The following is an 18,555-nucleotide window of genomic DNA, read 5'->3' as shown; positions in this document are numbered from 1 at the left end:
TTATTATTGAGGGACTTGCCCAAAGTCACACAGCTAAGTGGCAGAGCCTGGGATTCGAACCCATGACCCGTGACTCCCAAACCTGGGCTCTTTCCAGGGCCTATCCAGGCGGTGGGGCCTATCTGGGGGGGGGGGGGGCCTAACCTGTGGGGACCTAATAATATTTATTATAATATTTATTATTCATTCAATAGTACTTATTGAGCGCCCACTGTGTGCAGAGCACTGGACTAAGCGCTTGGAATGGACGATTGGGCAACGGATAGAGACCGTCCCTGCCCCTTGACGGGCTCGCGGTCTAATCGTTAGGCGCTTCCTAGGTGCCAAGCACTGTGCTGAGCGCTGGGGGAGACAGAAGGTGATCAGGGTGTCCCGCGTGGGGCTCACAGACTTCGTCCCCATTTGACAGATGAGGCCACTGAGGCCCCGAGAAGGGAAGTGACTGGCCCAAGGTCCCCCAGCAGACACGTGGCGGAGGGGGGATTCGAACCCAGGACCTCGGACGCCCCAGCCGGGGCTCCTTGCCCCTAAGCCGAGGTGCTGCTCTAAGCAAGGGGCGGGGCTGCGGTTAGGGAGTGTGCGCATGCTCACTGGGGGCGCGGTCGCGGTCAGGGGCGGGGCTTTCCCGGGGGGCGGGGCCGCGGTTGGGAGGGGGGGTGTGCGCATGCTCACGGGGGGGGCGGGGCCGCGGTTAGGGAGTGTGCGCATGCGCACTGGGGCGGGGGCCGCGGTCAAGGGGTGTGCGCATGCTCATTGGGACGGGGTTGCGGTTTGGGGCGGGGCCGCGGTCAGAGGGCGGGGCTTGCCCGGAGGGCGGGGCCGCGGTCGGGGGGGGTGTGCGCAGGCTCACTGGAGGGGGCGGGGGCCGCGGTCAGGGGGGCGGGGCTTCCTCGGGGGTGGGGGTGGGGCCTAGTCGGGAGCCCCAGCAGCAGGAAGCCGGAAGCGGCGGCTGGGGCAGCTCCATCGGCGGCAGCTGCAGGAGCTGCACGAGCTGCACGAGCCGCAGGAGCTGCAGGAGCTGCACGAGCCTGGGCAGCACGTTTAGCAGCAGCAGCAGCAGCAGCAGCAGCAGCAGCAGCAGCAGCTCGTGGAGAACCATGGCCGGCATTAAAGGTACGGGGCGGCCCTTCCCCGAGCTCCCCGGGGGTCGCTGCCCCTGCAGCAGGAGGAGGCCCGGCCTCCCCCAGCCCCCCACCGCCAGTCCAGGGCGGCAGCCAAGTCCTCCTCTCGTATTTACTGAGCCCTTCCTGTGTGCGGAGCACCGCACTAAGCGCTTGGAAGGGACAGCTCGGCGACGGGGAGAGACCGGCCCCGCCCGCCAGCGGGCTCCCGGCCTGTTTGGTCAGCGCTTACTATGTGTCAGACGCTGTTCTGAGCGCCCGGGGAGGCACAAGGCTCCTAGGCTTCGTCCCCATTTGACAGAGGAGGGAACCGAGGCCCGGAGGAGCGACTCGCCCGGGGTCGCACAGCTGACACAAGAAGAGGAGGCGGGATTAGAACCCATGACCTCCGACTCCCAAGCCCGGGCCCCTTCCGCTAAGACGCACTGCTTGTGTTAATGTTAATAATAATAATAATAATGAGGGTACTTGTTACACAGGCCTGGGAGGCAGAGGGCCGCCTGGTTCTAACCCCGGCTCCGCCACTTGGGGTGATGATAATAATAATGAGGGTATTTGTTGAGCGCTTACTACGTGCCGAGCACTGCTGTAAGCAGAGGGGTAGATCCCAGATAATCAGGTGGCCCCCCGTGCGGCCCACAGTCTTCATCCCCGTTTGACAGATGAGGGAACCGAGGCCCAGAGAAGCGAAGTGACCTGCCCGCGGTCACACAGCCGACAGGTGGTGGAGCCGGGATCAGAACTCACGACCCCTGACTCCCAAGCTCGTGCTCTTTCCACTAAGCCACGCTTGTCAGCCGGGTGACCTTGGGCCAGTCACTTCGCTTCTCTGCACCTCAGTTATCTCCTCTGGAAAAATGGGGATGAAGACCGCGAGGCCCCACGTGGGACCGCCCGATTACCTGGGATCTACGCCTGTGCTTACAGCAGCGCTTGGCACATAGTAAGCGCTTAACAGATACTGTAATTCTTATTAGTATTGCCGTGGGATGGAGAGTAGGGTCAATAAAAGGTGTAGATCGATGCGGGAGGGATGGGGAGTGGGGAGAAACGAGGGCTCCGCTAAGGTCTTTTGGAGGAGACGTGCTTTTGACCGGGTTTCGAGAGTAGGGAGATTGGTGGTCTGTCGGATGGGGGAAGGGAGAGGGAATTCCAGGCCAGAAGGAGGGCGTGGGCGAGGGGTCGATGGTGAGGTGGACGAGATGGAGGTACGGCGGGTAGGTCGGCGTTAGAAGAGCGGAGGGTGCGCGCAGCGTTGGAGTCGCGGAGCGGCGAGGTGAGGTCGGAGGGGGGCAGGGCGCTCCTCTGCTCGAAAGCCCACGCTGAGGTGTTTCTGTTTCATGGGGAAGTGAATGGGCAACCACCGGCCGTCCCCGAGACGTGGAGGAACACGGGCTGGCCTTTTTTATTTCGAAAAATGACCTGGGCATCCACGCCAAGCCCCCGTTGCACCCGAGGCTCACAGTCTGTAATCCCCATTTTACAGACGGGGGAGCCGAGGCCCGGGGGAGGGGAGGCGCGTTCTCCGCCTCCCGGGGCCCGGCCTCTCGCCCCGGCCCGTGGCCGTGCGTCATCCTGGACTTCTGAAAGTCTCCACCCGAGGAGGACGACCCCTCTCCAAGCTGCCCCGGGCGCCACGGCGGCCCCGTTAGACGCGGGTCGGACGGACGCTGACCTTCGCGGTCTTCCCTTTCCTCACTCCCCGGTCCCGATTCCCTTCCCTGAGGCATCTCCTCTGACCCCGGCTGGGATTTCCCGCGGGACCGAAATTCCTTTCACGCCGTCCTCGCTATCCGGGAGGGAGACCGTGCGGCTCCCCTTCTGGCGGCCCAAGCCAGGCGAATGAGCGTTTCCCGGCTTCCACGGTCCGGGGGGCGGCGTAGCCTGTCCCCTGGGTCGCCTCGACCCGATAATCCTGCCGGATGGAAATTCCCCCAAATGCCGCCTGAACCCATTTCTTCTTCTTGGGCCCAGAAGAAGCCACGCGCTCTGCGGGGAGCGATCCTCGTCCTTCAGTAGTAGCCCAAAGAGACTTCCCTTTCGCCAGAGCCTCCCCCCCCCCAGCCCCAGTTCCTTTCATCTCTCCTGGTTTCCTAGCTCTTGGCCCAAGTGTCCTAATCGGCGCTTGCCTAAATTGGGTCCGGACACGAGACTTTTGGAAATCGATCCACCGGTCCATCGTATTTATGGAGCGCTTGCCGTGGGCGGAGCATTTCGCCGAGCGCTCGGGAGGGACCGTCGGGCCAGAGTCGGTAATTCCCTACCCACAACCAGCTCTCCCACGCTGCGCAACAAAGCGGTGGCTCTTTCCAAGCGCTTAGTACAGTGCCGCGCTTACGGTAAGCGCTCGGTAAATACCGTCGAGTGAATGGACGGAGGGATCCTGCTTCTTCCTCAGCCTCTGTGGGGAGGAGAGTTGCCCTTCCCTTTTTCTGCTCCTCCCCCGGGCCCAGGGAGGGAGAGGGCTTGCCCCCCCTCCGCGTCGGACCCGAACTTCTTATCGTCGGCTCTCTTCCCTCCTACCTTACCTGCTCCAACCCGATCCTCACACTCCCCGCCTCCAACGCCAACCCGCCCCGCCCGCACCCCGGTCTGGTCCGTCCCGCTGCCGACCCCCGGCCCAGATCTTCCCTAGCGCCTGGGATTCCCTCCCGTTTCATCGGCCATCTCATCGTCGTCATTTTGTTAACGAGGTGCACGTCACCCTGATTCTATCTATTTGCTCTTGCTTTAATGAGATGTTCTGCCCCTCGATTCTACTTATCGCCGTCGGTCCTGTCCGTCCGTCTCCCCCGATTAGACCGTGAGCCCGGCAGAGGGCGGGGACCGTCTCTATCTGTTACCGATTTGTCCATTCCAAGCGCTTAGTACAGTGCTCTGCACAGAGTAAGCGCTCAATAAATGCTATTGAACGAATGAATCGGCCACAGACCGCCTCTCTCCCCACCTAAGGTTACACCTCCTCCAGGAGGCCTTCCCCGACTAAGCCCTCATGTCCGCTCTCCCCCCACGTTGCTTACGCTCTTGAATGTGACCCCCCTTAAGCACTTGGATACTCCCCCCTGCCCCACGGCACTAACACGCTCATCCTTTATGCCCTCTCATTTCTTTTAACGTCTGTCTCCCCTCGTAAACGATAATATCCTCGTGGGCGGGGATCGCGTCTACGTACTGCCTCGAGTGCTTAGTGCGGTGCCCTGCCCTCGGTAGGCGGTCGGAAAGTCCTGTGAATTGATTGATTGAGGGGAGACAATAATAGAAATGACGACTGTGGGATCTGTTAAGTGTTTACTGTCTGCCAAGCAGCCTGACTCAGTGGAAAGAACCCGGGCTTGGGAGTCAGAGGACGTGATTTCTGATCCCGGCTCCGCCACTTGTCGGCTGTGTGACTTCGGGTGAGTCGCTTCCCTTCTCTGTGCCTCAGTTACCTCATCTGTCAAGCGGAGATGAAGATTGTGAGCCCCACCTGGGACAACCTGATTATCTTGTATCTACCCCAGTGCTTAAGACAGCGTTTGGCACATACTAAGCACTTAAGTACCATCACTGTCCGGAGCGCCGGGGTAGATCCGGGGTCATCAGGTTGTCCCAAGCGGGGCTCACGGGCTTAATCCCCGTTTTAATAATAATAATTCTGGTACTTGTTAAGCGCTCACTATGGGCCAAGCACCGTTCTGCGCCCTGGGGTAGATACAGGTCAGTCGGGTCGGACACAGTCCCCGTCCCACACGGGGCTCACACTCTTAATCCCCATTTTACAGATGAGGTAACTGAGGCACAGAGAAGTTAAGTGGCTCACCCAAGGTCACACCTCCCGTCAGGTGGCAGAGCTGGGGCTTGGGAGTCAGAGGACGTGGGTTCTAATCCCGGCTTCGCCCCCCCGTCAGCTGGGTGACTTTGGGCAAAGTCACTTCACCGTGCCTCAGTTCTCCTTAAAATAGCGATTATGACTGTGCGCGCCACGTGGGACGACCGCGTATCTCCCCCAGCGCTTAGAACGGTGCTCGGCACGGAGCGAGCGCTTAACGGATACCATCGTTATTATTACCCCTGGCTTGTAAGCGTTCACTGTGCCGAGCCCCGTGCCAAGCGCTGGGGTAGAGAAGATAATCAGGTCCCTCACGGGGCTCCGAGTGTAAGTGGGAAGGAGCGCAGGTATTGAATCCCCATTTTGCAGATGAGGGAAGTGAGACACGGAGAAGGGAAGTGACTCGCCCGAGGTCACACGCCAGGCAAGTGGCGGACCCGGGTTTAGGACCGAGGTCCTCCACTCCCGGGCCCGGGCTTTGTCCACTGGGCTGCTTTCTGTAAATCTGTGACTGTCTCTCCTGTTGGACTCTGTCAGGGGATTGTGTCTTTTAATTCTGTCGGACTCTCCCGAGTATTTAGTTTGGTGCTCTGAACACAGTAAGTGCTCACTCGATACTAATAATGTCGGTATTTGTTAAGCGCATACTATGTGCAGAGCACTGTTCTAAGCGCTGGGGGAGATACGGGGTCATCAGGTCGTCCCACGTGAGGCTCACAGTTAATCCCCCTTTGACAGATGAGGTCACTGAGGCACAGAGATGTTAAGTGACTCGCCCACGGTCACACAGCTGACAAGTGGCAGAGTCGGGAGTCGAACCCAGGCTCTTTCCACCGAGCCACGCTGCCTTCCCCAGTACTACTGGGGGCCCGGGGGGGAGGCGGAGAGAATACGGTTCAGACGAGCAGAAACAAGCCCTCTCATTTCAAATCGTCCCTCCCCGACCCCAGTATCTGCTAGGAAAATCTCACCCACTCAAAGCAAACAAAGCAGAAATTTGCCATCTCTCTCTCTCTCTCTCTCTCTCTCTTTTTTTTTTTTCCAAGTAGGTTCCGCTCGCCTCTCTGTCTTCCCCGTGACCCGAAGTGGCTGAAATGAGCAAATCGAGCCAATCCCGGGCCCCTTCGATCAATCAGTGGTATTTATTGAGCACTTACTGTGTGCAAAGCATTGTACTAAGTGCTTGGGAGAAGCAGCATGGCTTAGTGGCAAGAACCCGGGCTTGGGAGTCAGAGGACATGGGTTCTAATCCCCGTTCCGCCACTTAATAATGTTGGTGTTTGTTAAGCGCTTACTATGCGCCGAGCACCGTTCTAAACGCTGGGGTAGATACAGGGTGATCAGGTGGTCCCACGTGAGGCTCACAGTTAGTCCCCATTTTACAGATGAGGTCACTGAGGCACAGAGAAGTTAAGTGACTCGCCCACAGTCACACAGCCGACGAGTGGCAGAGCCGGGATTCAAACTCATGACCTCTGTCTCCCGAGCCCGTGCTCTTTCCACTGAGCCGTGCCACTTGTCTGCCGGGTGACCTCGGGCAAGTCACTTAACTTCTCAGGACCCCGGTTGCCTCATCTGTAAAACGGGGATTAAAAGCGTGAGCCCCACACGGGACAACCTGATTACCCTGTACTACCCCAGTGCTTAGAAGAGTGCTCGGCACATAGTAAGCGCTTAACGGATATCATCATTATTAATTATTATTATATTACAACACCTTACTTATTACCCTAGGAATGGTTTTGTGCCTGGGGATTATCCGTCACGGATTCTCTGTGCCATCACCTCAATAAACCTGCTTCTGTTACTCGTGAGCCCTCCGATGATGATAATAACGATAATGGTGGTATTTGTTAAGCGCTTACCATGTGGCCGAGCACTGTTCTAAGCGCTGGGGTAGATAGAGGGCAATCAGGTCGTCCCACGTGAGGCTCACGGTTAATCCCCGTTTTACAGATGAGGTAACCGAGGCCCGGAGAAGCGAAGTGACTCGCCCACGGCCACCCAGCTGACGAGCGGCAGAGCCGGGATTCGAACTCATGACCTCTGACTCCCGAGCCCGGGCTCTTTCCACTGAGCCACGCTGCTTCTCTAACATGGGACAACCCGACTACCCTGTACTTACCCCAGTGCTCAGAAGGGTGCTTGGCACATAGTGAGCGCTTAACGGATATCACAGTTATTAATTATTATTACACTGCAACACGTTGCGTATTACCCTGGGAATAGTTTGGTTCCTGGGGATTACCCGTCACGGATTCTCTGTGTCATCACCTCAATAAGCCTGCTTCTGGTACTCATAAATTCCTTGCGGGCAGGGAATGTGTCCTGTTGTTCGATCGTACTCTCCCAAGCGCTTAGAACGGTGCTCTGCGCACAGTGAGCACCCAATACGATCGCCTGACTGACTAATAATAATAATAATGTTGGTATCTGTTAAGCGCTCACTGTGTGCCGAGCACCGTTCTAAGCGCCGGGGTGGACACAGGGGAATCGGGTCGTCCCACGTGGGGCTCACGGTCTTAATCCCCATTTGCCAGATGAGGGAACTGAGGCCCGGAGAAGCGAAGCGACTCGCCCACGGTCACACAGCCGACAAGCGGCAGAGCTGGGATTCGAACTCCTGAGCCCGTGCTCTTTCCACTGCGCCACGCTGCTTCTCTAGACACGATCTCTGCCCTCAGGGAGCTTAGAGTCTCCCCGGACCTCCAGAAAAGACTAGGGGGCTGGTCTCGAGGTTCAACTTGGGCGGGGCCCCAGGTCGGGACTGGAATTTGCATTTTTTTGATAAGTGTAGTAGCCACCTTGAGCTCTGGTCCCAGGGAGTGCCCCGGCTTTTTTTCCCCTCAGGCGATGCAGGCGGGGGTTCAGTCGGAACAGGGGACGGTTGTCTTTTGGGTCCAGGGAGCTCAAGAATATGCCGGGGAGAGAAGATAGTCCGTAAGCTCACTGTGGGTAGGGAGTGTATCGGCTTATTGTAATATTATCCTCTCCCAGGCGCTTAGTATCGAGAAGCAGCAGGGCGTAGTGGATAGAGCACGGGCCTGGGAGTCGGGAGGTCGTGGGTTCTGATCCTGGCTCCGCCGCACAATAATAATAATAATAATGATGTTGGTATCCGTTAAGCGCTTAGTATGTGCCGAGCACTGTTCTACGCGCCGGGGGAGATCCAGGGTAATCGGGCCGTCCCACGTGAGGCTCACGGTTAATCCCCGTTTCACAGATGAGGTGACTGAGGCACAGAGAAGCGAAGTGACCCGCCCACGGCCACACAGCTGACGAGCGGCAGAGCCGGCATTCGAACTCGTGACCGCTGACTCCCGAGCCCGGGCCCTTTCCACCGAGCCACACGTGTCTGCTGTGTGACCTTGGGCAAAACTTCGCTTCTGTGGGCCTGTTCCCTCGAAAATGGGGATTAAGACCGTGAGCCCCACGGGGGGACGACCTCATTACCTTGTATCTACCCCAGTGCTTAGCGCAGGGCTGGGCACCTGGTAAGTGCTTAACAGATACCGTAATTATTATCCACCCCAGGGCTTAATACAGTGCCTGGCACATAGTAAGTGCTAACAAATGCAATTATTATTACTATTTTTACAGTGCCTTGCACCCAAGTAAGCACTCGATAAATACGACCGACCGACTGACTGACTGACTGACTGAATATTTGTGAACCCGTCCTCCTCAGACAGGAAAATAGGCTTCTCGTGGAAGGCGGGTTTTCTCACCGAGGGAGATTTTCCTGTGCTTCTATATTTTCTCTAATGGTAGTTCTTAAATACTTATTAATGTGCCAGGCACTGTATTGAGCGCTGGGGTAGATACAAAATAATCAGGTTGGACACAGTCCACGTCCCACACGGGGCTCACAGTCTTAATCCCCGTTTTACAGATGAGGGAACTGAGGCGCGGAGGAGTGAAGTGATCTGCCCAAGGTCACACAGCAGGCAAGGGGCAGGGCCCGGATTAGAACTCAGGGTTTTTTAGATCGGCCTTGATAGGTTTCGAGAAGCCGTGTGTCCTAGCGGAAGGAGCACGCGACTGGGAAGCAGGAGACCTCGGTTCGAATCCCGGCCCCGCCACTCGCCTGCTGTGTGACCTTGGGCGAGTCCCTTCGCTTTTCTGACCCTCAGTTTCCTTATCTGCAAACGGGGATCAAATCTCTGTTCTCGCTTCCGCTCAGACTGCAAATTCCATGTGGGATTCATTCGTTCGTTCATTCATTCAATCGTGTTTATTGAGCGTTTACTGTGTGCAGAGCACTGTACTAAGCGCTTGGAAAGTGCAGGTCGGCAGTGTGTCCATTTGGTTAGCCTGTGTGTACCCCAGTGCTCAGCCCAGTGCCTGGCACGTGGAAATGCACTTAATGACCGTTGTTGTTATTTATAAAACGACGCACCCGCTCTTTCAGAGCGCCAGAGACGGGCATCCCTTCGCTCGTCGCGTCAGAATGAACGTCTCTTCGGTTGGAGCTCTCCAAACTAACGGTTGACCTCTGTGGTCTTTTGCAGCCCTGGTGGGTTTATCCTTCAGCGGAGCCATCGGTCTGACGTTTCTTATGTTGGGCTGCGCCTTGGAGGATTATGGGTAAGCGAAAATCAGCCTTCAAAAATGACATCTGTGTGCGCGACCCCCCCCCCGCCCCGGCCCCGGCCCGGTGTTTGCCTCGGTCCACGTTTCACGTGTCAACCCCGATTTACCCGACTTTCTCACCGACATTAGACGGGGATGAGAAAGTATAAAGGAATTACCTAGCCGACAGACCCCGGGCCCGGGAGGGCCCGGGTTCTAATCCTCGCTCCGCTACTCGTCCCCAGTGTGGCCTTGAGCAAGTCACCTCACTTCTGTGGGCCTCCGTTCCCTCACCTGTAAAACGGGGATTTTACGTGAGTCACCGGATGGGACGCGGTCAGTCCGACCTGGTTATCTTGTGTCTACCGCAGCGCTTAGGTGCAGTGTCTGGCACACAGTAAGTGCTTTACGGATACCCCGCCGAAACCCGTAACCATCTCTTTGCCCCAGGAGGAGGCCCAGAGCGTTGCCTCCGATGTGAACCCGTCCGTGTGGCTTCTTCCGTCCCAACAGATTTGGTTCCTAGGGCTTCGAGCCCTCTCAGACCGAGTACACCACGTGGGGACTGGAGATTTCTAGAGCTGGTGGGTTATCGGGGCGCCCAGGAGCCCTGCATGTTGATAAAACTAGCGCACACCGCCCCGCCTCACCCCGCCCCCCAGGCCCGCCCTGCAGCGGGAGGGCCAGTGGGCAGCAGAGAACCGTCCCCTGCCGGAGTCCCACCGCCTCTTCCTCTCCGGCCCCGGATACGTGCATTTTCACCTGCTCCGACCCCTGGGGCAAACGTCTGATACCCCGCCCTCTCAATCCGTTACTACCGAACTGAGCGGCGAACGCTGTAGAGAGCACCCACGAGAAGACAGAGCAGACGGACACGAGGAGCGGTGTGGCCCCAGTGGGAAGACCGCGGGGCCGGGAGCCAGAGGACCTGGATTCTAATCCCGGCTCCGCCGGTTGCCTCCCGTGGGACCCTTGGGTCGCTCAGTCTCTCTTGGCCTCAGCGTCTTCGTCTGCGAAATGGGGATTCGCCCCCTCGGACGGCGAGTGTGGGATTCGGGTCGAGGTCCCGGACCCCCGTGGGGGCCTGAGCGGATCGGGCCCTCTTTGGACACCGACGGGGCTGGTTCTCCTCCCTCTGGTTCCGTGGAGCCGAGGGTCAGGCCCCTGGTCAGCCTCGCCAGGATTTCCTGCCTCCTTTCCTCCCTCCTCAGAGCCGACTGACGACGACTCTCTCATCTTCGAGGCCTTATTGAAGGCGCATCTCTTCCGGGAAGCCTTCCCTGACTAAGCCCTCTTTCCTGCCCGTCAACTCCCTTCTGCGTCCTCCGGACCAGCTCCCTTTGTTCGTCCTTCCACCGCCCCCCCCAGCTCCACAGGACCTTTGTCCATATCTGTCATTTATTTCATTCAGTCGGGTTTATTGAGCGCTTACTGTGTGCAGAGCACTGTACTAAGCGCTTGGAGTGTACAAATCGGCAACAGATAGAGACAGTCCCTGCCCATTGACGGGCTTACGGTCTAATGGCCAGAGCACGGGCCTGGGAGTCAGAAGGTCATGGGTTCTAATCCCGGCTCTAATCCTGGTTCTAATCCCATGCCACTGAGCCACCCTGCTTCTCTAAACGCTGAACTGCAGAGAGCCCGGGCTTGAGAGTCAGAGGTCATGGGTTCCAGTCCCCACTCCGCCACTTGTCAACTGGGTGACCGTGGGCAAGTCGCTTCATTTCTCTGGGCCTCGGTGACCTCATCTGAAAAATGGGGATTAAGACTGTGAGTCCCACGTGGGACAACCTGACTACCTTGTATCTATCCCAGCGCTCAGAACAGCGATTGGCACATAATAAGCGCTTAACAAATATAATAATCATTATTATTAAGTGGTTCCTTTCTTTCATCTTATGGTATTTGTGCGGCGTTTACTGCGTGCCGGGCACTGTGCCGAGCACTGGGCTAGATACAAGCCTGATCAGGTTGGACACAGCCCCTGTCGCACACCGGGCTCGCATTCTTAATCCCCGTTTTCCCGTTGAGGGAACTGAGGTCCAGAGAAGTGAAGCGGCTTGCCCGAGGTCTCTCAGCGGGCAAGTGGCGGAGCCAGATTAGAACCCAAGTTCTTCGGACTCCCAGGCCCCTGCCTATTCACGAGAACACTCGGCCGTTACTCTGTCCCAACTACCGTGCCGAGCGCTGGAGTAGCTAAAAATGTGGTCGGCTCGGACTCGGTCCCTGTCCCTCGTGGGATTTGCAATCTAATGGGGAAGGAGGACCAGCGTCTTGTACTCATTTGGCATATAAGGAAACCGAGGCACAGAGAAGTTAAGTGACTTGCCCAAGGTTACCGAGGAGGTAAAGGGTGCGGACAGGATTAGAACCCAGGCTTCTCGATTCCCAGCCCTGTGCTCTTCCCACTAGGCCGTGCCGCCAGATCCTCATCTGGGCCGAAGAGACGGGGATGTAAGGAAAACAGAGGGAAGCACCAGCTCATTTTTTTTTTAAATTGTTTTTTAAAACAAATCAGCACCTAGCGGTTTGGAACCTGTCTCGGCCACTGTGAGCTACTGTTCCGAAGTGTAAAGAGCACTTTTCGGTATCGGTCTAGGGAGCTGTTGGGGTGCAACGCGCGTTTACCTTTGAATTCGTCACGGAGTTCCTCGGGAGACAGCTTGGCCTAAGTGGAAAGGGGGTGGAGCCGGGAGTCGGCAGATGGAGGTTCTGATCCCCGCCCTTCCATTGGCTGCTGTGTGACCCTGGGCAAGCCACTTGACCCTGCCGGACCTCAGTCTCCCCATCTGTAAAATGGGCCTAAGACACCTCCCCTCCCTCTGTCTTAGGTCAGAAGCCCCCCCCAGGGTGGGACGGGCACTTGTCAGATCTGATTATTTTGATGGTACTGATGCCCGTCTACTTGTTCTGTTTTGTTGTCTGTCTCCCCCTTTTAGACTGTGAGCCCACTGTTGGGCAGGGATTGTCTCCCTCGGTTGCCGAACTGTCCGTTCCGAGCGCTTAGTACGGTGCTCTGCACACGGTAAGTGCTCAATAAATACAGTTGGATGGATGGATGGATGAATGATCTCGTCCCCCACCCCGGCACTTAGCGTATGGTAGGTGCCCAGTGAATGCCATTATTGATGGGACCGCGTGGCTTAGGGGATGAAGAACGGGCCTAGGAATCAGAAGGACCTGGGTTCTAATGCCCGGCTCCGACACGTGTCTCCTGCGTGACCTTGGGCCAGTCCACTTGACTTTCGGGCCTCAGTTCCCTCATCTGTAAGACGGGGATTAAGAGCGTGAGCCCCGCGGGGGACGTGGGATGCGTCCCACCTGGTTAGCTCGTATCCACCCGGGCGCTTCCAACAGCGCTCAGTAAGTGCCGAACGAGTGCCGCATGGGTATTATTACCCGAAGTGAACTCTTTCCCCCCGCTTCTGTCTTTTCCCGCTCCCCCTTCTCCCAGGGTGTACTGCCGCTCTTCGTCCTCATCTCTACACGCTCTCCCCCCATCCCCCACTTCATCGCCACGCGGGCAAGCGACGACTCGGACTCCGGCAGCAACGCCTGTCGGGAGCTGGCCTACTTCTTCACCACCGGGATCGTCGTTTCCGCCTTCGGGTTTCCCGTCATCCTCGCCCGGGTCGCTGTGGTAGGTGGGACCCTCTGCCCTCTCCCTGGGGGAGCCGCCAGGCCGAGGCGGGGCGGGGGAGTCGTCAGCTCGCAGTTCCCCGACGCTTAGCGGGTGCGGGGGCCGTTCCGACTCTTCCTCGAGACCGAAACCGGCAGTGCGGTCCGGTGGCTGGAGCCCGGGCCCTGGGAGTCAGAACCCCCCCCGGGTTCGGTGCCCGGCACTTGTCTGCCGGGTGGCCCGGGGCAGCTTGGCTTAGTGGAAAGAGCCCGGGCTTGGGAGTCGGAGGTCGTGGGTTCGAATCCCGGCTCGGCCACTCGTCAGCTGTGTGACTGTGGGCGAGTCACTTCACTTCTCGGTGCCTCAGTGACCTCATCTGTAAAATGGGGATTAACCGTGCGCCTCACGCGGGACGACTTGATTCCCCTGTGTCCACCCCAGCGCTTAGAACAGTGCTCGGCACATGTAAGCGCTTAACAAATACCAACATCATTATTATAGTCCCAACTCCGCCACTTGTCTGCTGGTGACCTTGGGCAAGACACTTAGCTTCTCTGGGCCTCAGTTACCTCATCTGTAAAATGGGAGTTAAGACTGCGAGCCCCATGGGGGACAACCTGCTTACCTTGTGTCTACTTCAGTGCTTAGAACAGTGCTTGGCATATAGTAAGCACTTCACAAATGCCGTAATTATGATGATGATGATGATTATATAATAATATAATCCCGGCTCTGCCACTCGTCAGCTGCGTGACTGTGGGCAAGTCACTTAACTTCTCTGTGCCTCAGTTGCCTCATCTGTAAAATGGGGATTAACTGTGAGCCTCACGTGGGACAACTGATGACCCTGTATCTAACCCCAGCGCTTAGAACAGTGCTCTGCACATAGTAAGCACTTAAATACCGACATTATTATTATTATTATTATTATTATCATCAAGGGAACTTTCTTCTCCGGTCCTCATTTCCCTCACAGGGAAACGGGGATTAAGACCGTGAGCCCCATGTGGGACAGGGACTGTGTCCAACCACGATTAGCTTGGATCCACCCCACCGCTCAGGACAGTGCCCTGGCCCATGGAAGTGTGACAGATACCATAAAAAAAAATCCTTGGACAGCCCCGAATTCAAGAAAGCGAGAGATTTTGGAAAACCCACAGGAGGTGGGGACGGCCTGGTTAAGGAATGGTTCCAGAAGCGAGAGTGAGGAAGGCAGCTTCCTGTGGGCAGCATTAGGGTCACTTCCTATTTTTTTAGAAAATGATACCAATCAAGTACCTAATATGTTCCACGGCACTGAACTAAGCACTGGGGTGGGTACAAGCTAATCAGTCAGTTCCCCTATGGGACTCAGTCTTAATGCCCATTTTACAGAAGAGGTAACCGAGGCACAGGGAAGTGAGGTGACTTGCCCAGCGTCACGCAGCAGACAAGTGGCAGAGCGGGGATTAGGATCAAGTCCTTCTGACTCCCAGATCTGTGTGCTTAATCGAGTGGTTGTATTTACTGAGTGCTAAACTGTGCGCGGAGCACTGACCTAAGGGCTCGGGAGAGTACAGTATGGCCTAGTGGAACGAGCATCAGCCCGGGAGTCAGAAGCTAATGGGTTCGGATCCTGGCTCCGCCACCTGTCTGCTGGGTGACCTTGGGTAAATCCCTTCGCTTCCTGGGCCTCAGTTTCCTCATCTGTAAAACGGGGGTTAAGACTGTGAGCCCCATGTGGGGCAGGGACTGTGTCCAACCCGATCGTCTTTAATCTCCCCCCAGCGCTTAGAACGGTGCCTGGTGTATAGTAAGTGCTTAACAAATACCATACTGTTACAATACAGGCAATGTGACAGACACATTCCTGTCCACGGTGAAACTTATATTCCAGAGGGGGAAGCAGACATTAATGATAAATAAACTATTAAATAAATTAATAGATAATCGGTAAATGGAGCAAATCAGGGTGATTCAGAAGGGACGGGAAAAAGAGGAATCGAAAGCTTAGTTTAGGGAAGGCTCTTGGAGATGTATCTTCAATTAAGCTCGGAAGGTGGGGAGAATCATTGTCGGAGATGAAGAGGAGGGTGGGTGTTCCCAGGCCAGAGGCGGGACGTGGGCGAGAGGTCGGTCGTTGAGGTTAGACGAGTGCGAGGTACGGTGGGATGGTTGGCCATTAGGTCAGTGAGGTGAGGGAGGAGGGGGCAAGGTGACCGACTGCGTTAAAGCCGGCGGCGAGGAATTTCTCTCTGGTGGAGAGGTGGATGGGCAGCCACCGGAGGTTCTCGAGGAGCGGGGGATACACCGACTCTACGGGAGATGATCCGGGCCGCAGAGTGAAGTGTGGACTGGTGAGGGAGAGACCGGAGGCGGGGTGGTCGGCAAGGAGGCCGATGCAGTAGTCGAGGCAGGATAGGATAAGTGCTCGGAGTGACGTCGGAGCAGTTGGGGTGGAGAGGGAGAGGGCGGATTTTAGCCACGTTGTGAAGGTCGAACTGATAGGATTTAGTGATAGATGGACTACGCGGTTGAGTGAGAGCGATGACTCGAGGAAACGCCAAGGGTGCGGGCTTGCCAGACGGGAAAGGTGGCGGTGCCGTCTCCGGCGACGGGGAAAATCGCGGGGAGGATAGGGTTCGGGTGGGGAAGATCGGAGTTCTCCTTCGGACTCCCGTAGGCCGTGCTGCCCTCGTTCTGAAAGGGCAAGTCTTCTCGTCGGCGATCTGATCCGTCACTCCTCCCTCCGCTGACAAGATCACAGCTAGGCTCCGAGTTGTTCAAAGTAGCATTTGGGGGAGGCGAATCGACCCTTCCCCTTTGACCCAGACGCCCTTTTCTCTTGCCATTTCTTCCGCTCTTGACTTCTCTCTGGTCCCAGGCCTGTCTTCATCCAGTAACGTTCGTTGAGCTCCCGCGCACCTGGACCCTCACTGCTGCGCAATTTCCTTACAGATCCCTTTTCTTCTGCCCTCCCTCTCTAACGTTGCCACTGTCGTGTGAATGGGGGAAAATTAAAAATACCCAGCAGAGGGAGCCCCAATTCCTAATTGTGTTGCTCTACGACAAAAAGCAACTGTGCGTCTTCAAAGTGCCCTTTTATCCCCGAAGTCTTTTTCTCTCTAAAAATCCCTCCCCTCGACCTTGTTGCTTTGATTCACGCCGCCGCCCCACCAAAAGAAACCACACACAAAAAACCCCAACACCCCCCCCCCCCCAAAAAAACCCCAACAAAACCCCCCCAAAACAATATACAGAACTCTCATCCCCATCACTGGGAATCGGGATCGTTGGCTACGCGCGTTTGACTTGAAGCAGTCATTTTGTCCTGCAGACTAGTAGATTTGGCGAAATATGCCTAAATGGGGAAAATTTTGAGACCCGGGACTGGATTTAATTAGCCGCCATTACCGGGGTAATTAGACTAATACCGAAGAGTTCGACGTCTCGGGTCTATTATATTATTAAGGCTTTTTAGCGGCTGGGTGTAGTCTTTCGTTTGGCATTTCTCGTGCGGAGAGATAACGGAGCTTTATAAATAGCCGTTGATGAAAAAATAAAAGGTTGTTTAATCTTCTCTCTTCTTGTATTTCAGATAAGTGGGGAGCCTGTGTCTCGTCCTGGGCGGGCACGTGTGATTTTCTCACCATCTTGGGCTTTTTCCTCGTGTTTGGTCGAGGAGACGATTTTAGCTGGGGAACAGTGGTAGCGACTGACGTTGTCGAGAACCTCGCCGACGCATTGGATCGAGTCCTTACCGTATATAGTCTTCGTGTGCAAATGTGTATAGACGTATACGTTACAGGTGCTTCCGTAGCGTTTTAGTCTCATGTTGAATACATCTTTTTCTTTCTTTGTTTTTTTTTTTTTTTTTACGCCGCGCTACCACGACCACGTTCACGGTGAGGTCCCGGAAGGGTTTTCGAAACGCATCGGTCCCTCGCCGTGGTGCCGGGGCGGGTTTACGTCCCTACCGATCCGAGGTCGGGAAAGCCCACCACGGTTTGCACACCTTGGCCGACGCCGCGCTCAGACGCACGAGCCGTCTCAGCCGGCACCGATGTGTGGTCCTCTCCGGACGGGGGCTCCCGGCGGGAGGGCCGTCATTACATTCCCCCCCGGCCGCGCCCCCGTCCGAGGCCCGGGTAGCGTAAGCGGGCGGCTCCTCGGGGGACCGGCCGTGGTCCGCAATGAGGAAAATGTTCTTGGGATTGTTCCATTCAGGGGCTTTGGAAACACTTTCCTCTCGCTTTTTCAGAGTAAGTCAGGCCTTGTGCAATTATAAAACGGGCTCAGTCCAGCACTTGCCCAACACTCGCTGTGGGTGAGCTCAGCTGTTTCCGGGATGACGTCAGCCACGACAGCGGCTTTGGCTGGCAAGTAGACTGACAAAGTCTCGGTTTTGGCCGGGCAGTCCTGGGGCCGTCCGGGGGGATTTTGAACAGATGTCCCCCCGGATGGGACGGCCCACCACCCCCGACCTCACCTCTCTCCCAGCTGCTCATCCGTCTCTTTAATGCCCAGATTTGCACCCCGGCCCCCCCAGAATGCCCGATCCATGTTCAGTCCCAGAGCATCCTTCGGATGGTGATAGGGATGTCCCAGAAGCCTGGTTGGCTTTAACCTCGCACTTCCCCACCCATCTGCTAACCCCGCTCCACTCTCCTCTCGTGCATGGAGGCGGAGGGGAGGCTCGCTCTTCCCTTCTCCTCAGCCCTAGTCAAAATTCTTGCTTCTTTGCCTTCTGCTTTCTGCCCCTGCCTTCTGCACCTCCCCGACCTCTCATGGAGCAGTGAGAGCCAGGTGAGTAGAGCACCAGGGGTAAACGAGTTCAGTTTTACCTGCAAGCTTATGCATTTCGAGGCCGAAGGCGCAGGGCGTTTGCGGGGTCGATCAGATCCCTGGTGGCCACGGGTTCTAACGCTCAGCTGACCTTTTGGCCGTAGGACTGTTCCACCCTGGGCGTCGCGGTGGTGGAGGAGTGGGGATCCTGTTGTTTCGAGAGTAGTTTAAGCACTTGGTTTTTTAAGCATTTATTACCGTATACTACTAACTGACACTGCTTTGCCCTTGGAAAAGCTTTTAGTCATGAATTTTGCCTTAATGCAAGGAACACGCTCCCGCGCCAGCTCGAAGCAGGAGAAATGAGAACCCCAGTGGAGTTTGGAAGGTCATTTTTTTTAAAGAGTTTCTGAACGATCCGATATTTTCCTGTTTTCTGAGGGTGGTGCGGGTTTACTTAAATAGTTCCCGTGTCTGTATCCAGTGAAATCATATGCGAATGCTGTCTAATTTTAAACATCGCACATACTTATTTTTATTATATTTGAACTTTCATAGTGTTAACCGAACTTGACTAGGAATGCAGGAGCATTTGATTACAGAGAAAAAGTAATTCATAGAGCAGTACCCCTGTGCCGAAAGGGCACAGGTAGACCAAGACGTGACCCACC

General features: G+C 56.3%; 1 protein-coding gene across 1 annotated transcript; it reads left to right on the top strand.

Moving 5' to 3' along the window:
- The first annotated feature begins 1,049 nt into the window (after positions 1 to 1,049).
- Positions 1,050 to 16,959, top strand: LEPROT. Its single transcript, XM_029083030.1, has 5 exons — positions 1,050 to 1,113; positions 9,441 to 9,516; positions 10,927 to 10,935; positions 12,964 to 13,145; positions 16,698 to 16,959. The coding sequence occupies exons 1-5, from the start codon at positions 1,098 to 1,100 to the stop codon at positions 16,925 to 16,927; spliced, it is 513 nt and encodes a 170-aa protein (XP_028938863.1). The 5' UTR covers positions 1,050 to 1,097; the 3' UTR covers positions 16,928 to 16,959.
- Positions 16,960 to 18,555: the final 1,596 nt, after the last annotated feature.

The sequence above is a fragment of the Ornithorhynchus anatinus genome, chromosome 18 (assembly GCF_004115215.2).
Source record: "Ornithorhynchus anatinus isolate Pmale09 chromosome 18, mOrnAna1.pri.v4, whole genome shotgun sequence".
Classification (NCBI taxonomy): Eukaryota; Metazoa; Chordata; class Mammalia; order Monotremata; family Ornithorhynchidae; genus Ornithorhynchus; species Ornithorhynchus anatinus.
The sequence above is the reverse complement of the archived record's forward strand: the minus strand, read 5'-3'. Positions and strand labels throughout refer to the sequence as shown.

What these genes read in the sequence shown, in the direction of transcription:
- LEPROT (XM_029083030.1), top strand. An exon ending in CGCCCGGGTCGCTGTGGTAG is followed by an intron (nt 13,146 to 16,697) that starts GTGGGACCCTCT and finishes CTTGTATTTCAG; the next exon opens with ATAAGTGGGGAGCCTGTGTC.